Source organism: Morus notabilis, unplaced genomic scaffold (genome assembly GCF_000414095.1).
Source record: "Morus notabilis unplaced genomic scaffold, ASM41409v2 Scaffold606, whole genome shotgun sequence".
Lineage (NCBI taxonomy): Eukaryota > Viridiplantae > Streptophyta > Magnoliopsida > Rosales > Moraceae > Morus > Morus notabilis.
In genome coordinates this window covers 241,991-253,360 of record NW_010364071.1, presented here as the reverse complement: position 1 = coordinate 253,360, position 11,370 = coordinate 241,991, and the positions used below count along the sequence as shown (strand labels likewise).

At 33.2% G+C, this 11,370-nt stretch overlaps 1 protein-coding gene across 1 annotated transcript; it reads left to right on the top strand.

Moving 5' to 3' along the window:
• Positions 1–2,840: 2,840 nt before the first annotated feature.
• On the top strand, positions 2,841–6,480 carry LOC21391524 (ethylene receptor 2). Its single transcript, XM_010105762.2, has 3 exons — positions 2,841–3,086; positions 3,343–5,141; positions 5,709–6,480. The coding sequence occupies exons 2-3, from the start codon at positions 3,378–3,380 to the stop codon at positions 6,246–6,248; spliced, it is 2,304 nt and encodes a 767-aa protein (XP_010104064.2). The 5' UTR covers positions 2,841–3,086; positions 3,343–3,377; the 3' UTR covers positions 6,249–6,480.
• Positions 6,481–11,370: the final 4,890 nt, after the last annotated feature.

Below are 11,370 nucleotides of genomic sequence, written 5' to 3'. Positions count from 1 at the left end.
AAAAAAAGAAACTTTGGGGTTTTTCTTTCATTTAAAAAAAGATGAGTTTTGGCCTTTTTCTATTTCTATATAAATAGAATTTCTATATATAAATGGAAATAAAAAAATTCACTAAACTTATCGGAGTAACTTCTCATTGATGTATTGTTTAATCGGAATCCAATCCAAATCTGTGTGTGTTTTTTATGCGCTCCAGTTAGTGTTGAAAAAATGAAATTTAAAAAACACACACAAAATACATAAACTAGATGTTTATACGCCCAATTGACTTAGCGGTACGTTGCATACATTTTTATGTAAAACACTTCATTCTCTTTCAAATTTCGAGATTTTTGGCCTTTTCAAGTTTAGTTTTAGAACTGTCATTTTTAATAGGGATATTTATTAAGGTATTTTGATTTAAGTGAGAATCACGACTTGCAATATAATTCAACCAAGAATGCAAGAATTAAGCCGACCAAGGATATCGTCTACTAACGGGGTATTTAAATCTAATAGAATTTAATAAATATCTAATACTTAAAACATAATGTATATATATTATTCTCTATTTAAGAGGCGAAAATTTTCGAAAAGAAGAAAGAGGAGAAAAAAGGGAATTGCTTTATAAGATACAAAAACAACTTTACAAATATTAACACGTAATGACGAATCATATAATTTTCATCATATTATCAGACAATTATGATAATAATTCCTTTTGCTTTCATTAATTTGAGAGCAAGGATTCCAACTCAATAAAAATTGTAAATTGTAAAAGAGAACTTTTTAATCGGGCATAAAAAAAAAAGCATATTAATATCACATAGTACTTAACAGTCAAATATTCAAAATAATTTTATTTGCTCTGATGTATTCTCAAGTATAGTTAAATTTACATTTTTTTTATTTAATATGATATGTTTGTAATATGATAGGACGACAAAAAATTCTGTTGTGCAAGGTAGTTTTTCATTTATTTTCCTTTTTCCTCCTCTATACTCTAAAACTCCATAATTCTCCGTCTTAACAAAATACTAGTTGAGTCAAGCTCCAATGATCGCCACGTGGCACAAGAAGTACAACTTCTTGGTCCATGTTTATAACAAAACAATGTTAATATAAATTAATTGGGTTCAACATCACATACTAATAAAATCTATAAATAAAATCTATAAGTAGAGTCTACTCTTTAGTAATTGTGGTGCTTAGTGTATTTTCGCTATATAAGGATATTTCACATCAAAATTTAAAAATATGTAAAACCAATAAAATAATATAAATTTAGACAAAGTATTAAATTCGACCTTTGATAAATGTAACTTTTTCGTATGTACGTATAATATCGTTCGTTCTTACGTGTAATTTTTTTATATGTTTGTGTAACACTCAATTTCATCTGTGTTTAACTATATTTATTAAATGTTATACTAAAACAAATTAAATATTACACACATGTACAAACGATGTTACATGTATAAGATACTACACGAGCATGCAAAAAAAGTTACACGTGCATAACTGCTTCGGATATTGGGCAATACAATTCTCATAAATTTAACAAGGGAGAATGTGGCAAATAAAACTAAATTATGTAAATAACATATTTTAAAATTTTTTATAGTACATATCAATTTACCGTGTAAATATTTTATTTATAACTATTAAAAAAATTCACATACATTTTCTTTGTACAATCAGTAAAATATTTTTTTTCAGATAAATTAAGATTTTTTATCATGTAAAATTATTTCAAAACAGTTATAAAAAAATACATTTAATCGGTAAACTATTATTTACATCAAATAATTTTAAAATATACTATTTACTTAATTTAGTTGAGAGAGAACTGGTACGCTTGGTATACCGGTATGTCAGGTTTTTCTAACCATTGGATCTTCTTATTTTTTAACTTTTACGTGATTTTATGCAAATTCAACGGACAAAAAATCCGACCTATCGGTATGTTGACATACTGAAAAAAGTCTTAGACCTCGTTCACTTACTAATTTGAGTTTAGAATTCGAGTTTTGCTACAGTAAAAAGCTCTAAGAAACAGTCACATCTAACTTTTTGTTACGGTAAAAAACTCTCACATAAAATCACTTCTCGACTCAAATTAAAAATTCGAATCATGGAACTAATCGGCCCTTAATTTAGCATTACAAATCTACTTTTTGTTACAATTTTCCTAAAACTAATTTAAAACAGAATTTATCGCTATATATAGTATGTATTCAAAATTCTCAATATATTAATAAAGAAATAATAAAAACTACCATAAGGGGAAAGAAAGGCACAGTTTCGGTTTCGGTTTCGGTTTCGGATTCGGTTTTAGTTTTAGTTTTGGAAGGAGAGAGAGAGAAAAAATAGAGAAAGTGAGAGAATAAAACAAATGTTTTGGGGGGTGACGAGGACGGGATGTGCAAAAGAGCGTCCAAGTTCTCTTCATGTAAGAATGTGGGCACCACCCCCTTCCCCCCCTTCCGCCCCTTTTAATTCCCCCCCTTTTCTCCCTCTCCCTCTCTCTCCTCGAAACAACGGCGCTATAAACCAAAGACCAAACCTTCCCCCTCTCTCTCTCTCTCTAAAATCTCTTCTTCCCATTTTCATTCTCTCTTTCGCTAAAGCCTTGAGCTTTTTCTCTCCTTTATATTTTTCGCTGTTAGAAATTTGAAAAACATAGAAAAAGAGAGAGAAAAAAAGGATTCTCTGGTATTTTTGTGGGCGGTGTTTGTGCTGTATTGTGTTTGTGTTTGTTCTTCTAGTCTATACTGTACTAGACTTTTCTTTTTCTGTTTTTCTCTCTTCGGGTTCTGGGTTTTTCTTTTTTCTTCTTCTTCTTTTTTTTTTTCCTTGTAAATAAAAATTCTTTTTTTTTTTGTTTTCCTTATTAAAGAATCATTTTTATTGGGATTTGTTGCTGGGTTTTTGTTCCTAGAACTGTACTGGTTTAACTTCTCATCATATCTCTATATATATCTATATATATGTAAATGGGCAGCCAAAGGTTTGTTCTTTTGATGAGATTGGACTAATGGGTTATGGAAGAAGAAGATCTCAAGCCCGGTTTTGATTGGAATCTGGCGATTTTGTTGATTTTCCAGGTATATATATTTCTTTGCATTTTTTTCCTTGTTTCTATTGTATTGGGTATTGGTGGGTTTCTTTCTTTATTGTTTCTTTTGGATTTGTGTTGATCATTAAAAAAAAATAGTAAAAAATAAAAAATGGGTATTTGAAATGTCGTCTTCTTCTTCACTGTGCCATCCCAAATTTCACAACTTTAACCAGATTGGTTCTTAGATCTCAAATTTCAAATGGGTTTTCTATATTGGGACTTTTTGGTTGTCGTTTCAACAGATAAATGGATTGAAGAACCCGTCGTTTTGGATGCAATGTTTACAAAAGCATTAGCATCTGGGCTGCTACTGATTTCGTGCCTCCTCATCTCCTCCGTCGCCTCCGCCTCCGACGCCGTCTTCCCCCGATGCAACTGCGAGGACGAAGGAAGCTTCTGGAGCATCGAGAACATTCTAGAATGCCAAAGGGTCAGTGACTTCCTAATCGCCGTGGCCTACTTTTCGATCCCTATTGAGCTTCTCTACTTCATCAGCTGCTCAAACGTGCCTTTCAAATGGGTCCTTTTCCAATTCATCTCCTTCATTGTCCTCTGCGGAATGACCCATTTGCTCAATGGCTGGACTTACGGCCCTCACCCATTTCAGCTCATGTTGTCCTTAACCGTTTTCAAGATTCTCACCGCTTTGGTTTCTTGTGCGACGGCCATAACTCTCATTACTCTTATTCCTTTGCTTCTCAAAGTGAAGGTCAGAGAGTTCATGCTGAAGAAGAAGACTTGGGATTTGGGCCGGGAAGTCGGCATGATTATGAAGCAGAACGAGACCGGATTGCACGTTAGAATGCTCACTCACGAGATTCGTAAGTCGCTTGATAGGCATACTATTTTGTATACTACATTGTTTGAGTTGTCTGAGGCTTTGGGTTTGCAGTACTGTTCGGTTTGGATGCCTAACGAGGATAAGACTGAGATGGTTTTGACCCATGAATTGAAAGGGAGGAATTATTCTAATTTGTATAATTTTTCTATACCTATTACTGACCCTGATGTTGCGAGGATTAAGGGGAGTGAGGTTGTTAACATTCTTGAATCCGATTCGGCTCTTGTTGTGGCGAGGAGTGCGGAGATTGGGGAGCCTGGGCCGGTGGCTGCCATTCGGATGCCGATGCTTCGGGTTTCCAATTTCAAAGGGGGGACCCCGGAGCATATCCAGGCTTGTTATGCTGTTTTGCTTTTGGTTCTCCCTGGTGGGCAGCCGCGGTCTTGGAGCAGCCAGGAGCTTGAGATAGTAAAGGTCGTTGCTGATCAGGTGGCTGTGGCGCTTTCCCACGCCGCGGTTCTTGAGGAGTCTCAGCTCATGAGGGAGAAATTGGCAGAGCAGAATCGGGCGTTGCAGATGGCGAAGAGGAACGCAATGTTGGCGAGCCAGGCGAGGAATGCGTTCCAGAAAGTGATGAGTAATGGGATGAGGAGGCCGATGCACTCGATTTTGGGCTTGCTCTCGATGCTGCAGGATGAGAATTTGAGCAATGAGCAACGGGTTATTGTTGAGGCGATGGTGAGGACGAGCAACGTTCTGTCGACTCTGATAGACGATGTGATGGATACTTCTACAAAGGATAGTGGGAGGTTTATGTTGGCGATGAAGTCTTTCCGTCTACATGCCCTGATAAAGGAAGCTGCCTGTCTTGCCAAGTGCTTGTGCTTGTATAGGGGATTTGGTTTCGCTGTTGAGGTTGAAAAATCTATGCCTGATCATGTAATGGGAGATGAGAGAAGGGTTTTTCAGGTGATTCTGCACATGATCGGAAACCTTTTGAATGGCAACAAGGAAGGAGGATTGGTCGTGCTTCGTGTTTTTCCCGAGAGCGGGAGTCAGGGAAGGAATGACCAAAGATGGGCGGCTTGGAGACCAAGCTCCTCAGATGGGGATGTATATATCAGATTTGAGATTAGGCTGAGTGAGAGTGGTTCTCAATCAGATGGGGCAATTCCGACAGCACCGGTTGTTAGTCGGAGATACACCAGCGACGGAATTGAGGAAGGCTTGAGCTTCAGCGTCTGCAAAAAGCTTGTGCAGGTGGGGTTGGTAAACTCTTTTATTTGTTGTGTGTGCGTGTGAAAGCCAAATACTAATAGATTATACACATTATTTATGTAATAGGGGATGAAGATTAAACTTGGGAAAGCTTGACTCTGCATTGAGATAGTTATTTAGCTGCATTGTCGTTTGAAAAAAGGATTGTGCTTAGGACTAGATAACCTCATGTATATTGAATAATAATCTTATTTCATCTTCATTCTTGAATGTTTAGTGAAATTTATTAATTGGATAAGGATTATGCTGAACTTAAGAAGACGGTATTCAACCTTTTATGTCTTGTGGTTCCACATTTATGCTAGGAGTTTACTTAATCGCATTTTGAGTTAAAAAAAAAAAAAAAAAAAACATAGTTGAGTTTTTAAGTTCTTTCATCTTACACTGTGGGAGCAACTTAGTATTTCTTGTAGATTTTCCTTCTTTTGTTCCTATATTTCTTTTTTATTAGCACTCTCTAGTCCTCATTCTTTCTGTTTCTTATTATATCTTCTTGTGTCTTGAAATATCACTTGTTATTATCAATTCTAATCTTCCTTTTATTGACAGATGATGCAAGGGAACATATGGGTAGCCCCAAGCTCTCACGGATCTGTCCAAAGCATGGGGCTACTTCTTAAGTTTCAGCTCAGACCATCCATTTCAATAGCAATCTCCGAACCCGGAGGCTCATCAGAACACCCGCATTCCAATTCTCTTTTCAGAGGGCTGCAAGTTTTAGTAGCTGATGATGATGACATAAACAGGGTTGTAACAAGGAAGCTGCTCGAAAAGTTAGGTTGTATTGTAACCACTCTTTCTTCTGGGTTTGAATGCCTCGCTGCTATAAGTCCAGCGAGCTCTTCGATACAAATCGTGCTCCTGGACCTTCACATGCCTGAGTTGGATGGTTTCGAAGTTGCAAGTAGGATTCGGAAGTTTAGGAGCCGTAGTTGGCCGTTGATCATTGCCTTGGCAGCAGGCGATCAAGAAGATGTCTGGGATAGGTGTATGCAGATTGGAATCAACGGGGTAATCCGAAAACCGGTTCTGTTGCAAGGAATTGCCAACGAGTTGCGAAGAGTCCTGTTGCAGGCCAACAAAATGTGAATCATGATATAACTTAGCATACAGCACATTTGTTGTCTTTCAATCCCCTCCACAACAAGCTTCAGACATTGAGATGTTGCACACAACATTCAAAGTCAGAATGGTATACAAAAGTTGGCTCTTATCTTTTATTTTCTATCTCATGTGTTTGAGCGATGTTATAATTTACATAGAATAGTTCCAGATTTGATCACAGTAATCAATATTGTCATAGAAAGACATCCTTCTAATATCTAAAGACTCAACAAAAAAAAACAAACAAACAAACAAAAGCAATGGATGGTTGAAACTACATGGAACTTGGGGTGCAAGTGCAAGAAAAAAAAAAAACAAACAAACAAACAAAAGCAATGGATGGTTGAAACTACATGGAACTTGGGGTGCAAGTGCAAATTTTTTGGAAACAAAATGTAGAGAAATGAGTATAGTATTATTACAGATGCTTCTTAGTCCTTAATAATAGAAAGCATTTTATTTTGTGGATCAAGGAAGTTTTTAGATTCTAAAGTCATGAAAATTTATGTGAAGATTCAACACTTTATGCCTTTGCATTTTATTCTTGAGATATGAGAAGAAAAGAAAAGGGAAACTATGAAAATAAAATAAAAAATAAAAAATAAAAAAGTACCCCCCTGTTACATAAACCGGCAGTATATTAAAGCACTGTCAAAGTGAAACTTTACCAACATGAGGTGCTATGAAATGCAAGAGTTTGACTTGACATTTTTTTTTTTTTTTGAAAATATACGTGTTTTTTTTTTTTTGACGTTTGAAGATTCTTCAGTAAACCGAAGCTCTCGAATCTTAAAGGTGTCTGCCACTAATTGTATCTCTCTTCTTTTTTTTTTTTTTCCTCTTTATTTTTTATTTTTTATTTTTTTTGGTTGTCTTCAATCTCCGGTGAAACCACTAAATTTAGTACAGCCTTTTCAGTCCAATAATTTTAAAAGAAAAGGGAAAAAAAAGAGAGGAAAAATAAATAAAAAAGAGCTGCACACACATATATGATTTCTACTGTTATCAGCGGATCACAGCTATCTGATTAAATATTCAAATTATTCTCTAATTGCAGAAGAGAGAGAGAGAGAGATGTGGGACTTGGCAGTGGCTTCTATTATTCTTTAAATGTTGCAAGAAACATTTACAAGTTTCATATGTGCCACGTATTAAGTAAAATGAAATAAATGAAACTTTGCTGTTGTCTGCAATATTATTTTTTGTAGATACTAGTGAAATTACTCGTCAACTTTGGTCCAACCTTGTTTTTATTGCTAGATAAAATAATAATTCTAATAATAATAATAACATGGAAATGGTCTGTGCGTATGGTTGCAGGCTTGTTTGATAAATACTTGCGCTACAAGTAGAAGCGACCAAATGGCAATGGTGTGTCTCATGTCGATAATATTGAAAGAAGAAAACGGAGTGAGAAAGTTTTGGAAGAGAGAATAGGTCAATTAATAGCTTTGTTGTTGTTGTTGTGGGTATATATAAATATATATAAATATATATATATATATATATATATGTATGTATTCTGCTTTAAAAACCATGCATGAATCTGGGAGTACGTACATAGACTCTTTCTTTTTCTTTCAATATCAATTACCTAAATATATGTATATAAATATATCACGTGGACCCTTCCCTTAGCTATCCCCAGTCCCACCTCTTGGTTGGTTTTTAAGATTTTTGAGTTTCAACTATTTAAAAAAAAAAAAAAAAAAAAAAAAAAGAAAAAAGAAAGAGATTGCTATTAAAAAACTGGACCAAATTTGGCTAGCTAGTTGTTTCTTATGTGGGCAATTATTATTTTGAGAAAGGAATTGACTTTGAGATCCCTCAGGGGGGAGGAATATTATGACCAAATTCCTTGCACAAAATTCTTGTTATTTGTCATCCATCACTTTTGGCTTTTATGCCTATCAATTTCTACTAAATATTTTTCTTGGAAAGTGGTATGAGGGTGGTGGCTCAATTTAAAAAATCATTAGGCTTGTTCGTCATCTTGTCAACATTATATGATGGACTCTTCAGGCATATCACTCTCAATGGATGATACCCACCTCCCCCCACTTTATAGTTTACCCCCTATTCCCATGGGGTTTTATGTTTTTCTCTTTTGACCATAAATCCATAATATTTCATGCTTCAAACTCACTCTACAACTAAACTTTTCTGAGAATTTCTAATGACCTGTTTTGATTCACAGATTTAATACAAATTTTAATTTGTTTAAATTTTATAAAAAAAAAAATACTATAACAAAAAGTTTCGAATAAGTTCAAAACTATATTAAAAAAAAGGACTTTCAAGACGGTGAAGATTATAATAAAAAAATAATTATTTAGAATACCACCGCTAGAAAACATTTATATGCGTCTATATTAATATCTAGGATCCTCTCACCAATTTTTCTCAACTAAAAATTAATGTTCATCTAAAACACCTGTAAAATTAAGTCATATTGAACATAGTCAAATCAAATTTACATTTTTCAACAAAAAAAAAAAAAGGGTCAAATTTGCAATTTCCACCAAAATATGTTAAACCACATATTCACAAAAACAAATGTACTAGATGACGATATTAACAACAATAACGTGTGTCCTTTGGAGGTCAGATTACATAGTTGGACACGAAAACGATATACGCGTATATATATATAGGAGTGATATACCTGCTCCAATTCTATAGATATGATCTCCAATTTGATGACTTTAAACTAAATAATGATAAAAAGTCCGCAAGTGGGTGCTGCTGTCTCTTGGAAAGCAACAAGTTGGGGGTCAAAACTCAAAATAGCTTTCATTTAAGGATGACGATATTCAAATTCCTTATTTTCAAGCTGTGAAAATTTTTATTTCTTCTTGAAAAATAGATAAAATAATAATAATAATAATGAAACAAATAGACACTTGGCTTTTTCTGATAATCTTTTCCTTGTGAGAAAAGTGTTTGGCCAGGGGCTCTGTATCCGAAATAATTACAAAATAAAGTTGGACTTTTCATGGCATTGGATTTCATTAAGTGAATCTAGGAGTTTGTTTTCAGTCACCCAAAAAAAAAAAACAATTCCAGCTTGGGATAACATATAATATAATATGTGTGTGCATATATAGACCCGTTTATTTCACCGATTCAAGTTTAGAGTTTGAATTTTATTATAGTAAAATGTTTTCAGAAACAGTCACATTTAACTTTTTTACTACAATAAATTTTTTTTACATAAAATTATATCTCAACTCAAATTAAAAATTCAAACCCATAATATAATATAGTACGGTGATATGAGGGCAGGTTGGAATTACATATGATGTTGTATTAAATACTGCTTTATGTGCTATATTCATAGGATTGTGTACAGCGTATAACACAAGCAATGCCTATTATATTTATAGAATTCCTGTAAAAGTATAAAATTTTAATTCCATTAGTGGTACTTGAATTTTGTAGTCATGTACTAATTTAAAAAAAAAATCCCAAACTTAATCTCCGATTTATTAACTTATTTCAATTTTAATCTCTTGCATCAATTGAGTGTTAAAAACAGAATAAAATATAAATGTATTCAGTTAGTTGAGTTTTATTTTGTATTAAAATCACGTGCATATTCAAGTGTTTTATTAATAAAATATTATTTTATATCTTTCTTTTTACACTCAACTGATAAAAAGGATTAAAATCGAAACTAATTGATAAATTATAGATTAGTTTTAAGACGTTATAAAAATGACTTAAGTGATTGACAGCAAAATAGATGGACCATTTGTGATATTAATAAAGAAAAGTAAATATAAATGGTTTCTGAAGTAAAATTGAAGCAGATCCCAATTTAATCATTTTTTTATTGCTTAAGTATCCAAGGAAGGTTAGGTGCTACTCATTTTTCACACCTTTACACATTGTTTATGATAATAAATAATTGACATGCAAATCATGGTAGTGGTTTGTTGTTTGATCCACTCTGACCTGTTCGTTTAGTCAAGTTTGTTCTAATATTATGTATTTTTTTTAATCAGCAAAATATAAAAGTTTAATTTTTTTTTTGTTTTTATATGGTATCTATAGCGGTAATAATTGGTAGAATAATTTTTTTAGTGGGAACACAATTAAAAGTTAGAAATATTTTTTAATAATTGAAAAATAGTTATATATTTTATTTATTGAATATTGTAAATTTTTTTAATATAAATACAATACAACTAAAATATTTAAAAATTTTGGAGAAGAAAAATATGTTGTTTCGAGAAATAGATCGATCAATTCCGATTCTTTATTTTTCTATTGATTCTTTTCCGATCAAGATGTATGGATCCATGGGTCTATGTGTCTATATAGATCATGTTCATAGATTAACGAAAATGTGCAAAAACCCTATTTGCCTCTGCCATTCTATGAGTCTCTTCCTTTTTGCGTATGGCATCGCCACTCCCTTTGGCAGGTTTTTAGTAGGTCAAGTGCCTTCACGCACTACCTTGTCGCTCTACTACTATTGATAGTGTATGTTTTGAAACTTTGAATTTTGTTAAGCTAGTAATAAATTGAATGACACTTGAGATTAGCTTAGTGAATATATGTGTATTTATTAGGATTCAAAACCCGACGATTTCATTTTTATTAGTAAAATGAGAGCCATAATAGATTATTATAAAATGAGAGAAAGTAGGGAAAGTCAAAAAAATATATCTGATTCACAATTCAAAACAATGTCATAAGGTAAGAGTTGTGCACTAATTCTCAAATTTGTTTTTGGCAATTCATGAACAATGCATATCATGAAACAAAATTTGAGGGCACAAACGAAAGATCAAATATTCAAAGTAGAGTAATTGCCAACAATCTTCCATATTTGATATTTTCTGTCATTCAATCTATCACCGTGTCTCAAAAATATCAGAGAATATGAACAACAGATTCCATGGTAGTTTCATGTCCACTTTATGGCTAGGGACCACTGAAAAAATGACCCCGTTCATTTCATCGATTCGAGTTTAAAATTTGAGTTTTGTTATAGTAAAAAGCTTTAAAAAATAGTCACATCTAACTTTTTTGTTATAGTAAAAAGCTCTCACATAAAATCACATATCAACTCAAATTAAAAAACTCGAATTAACGAAGT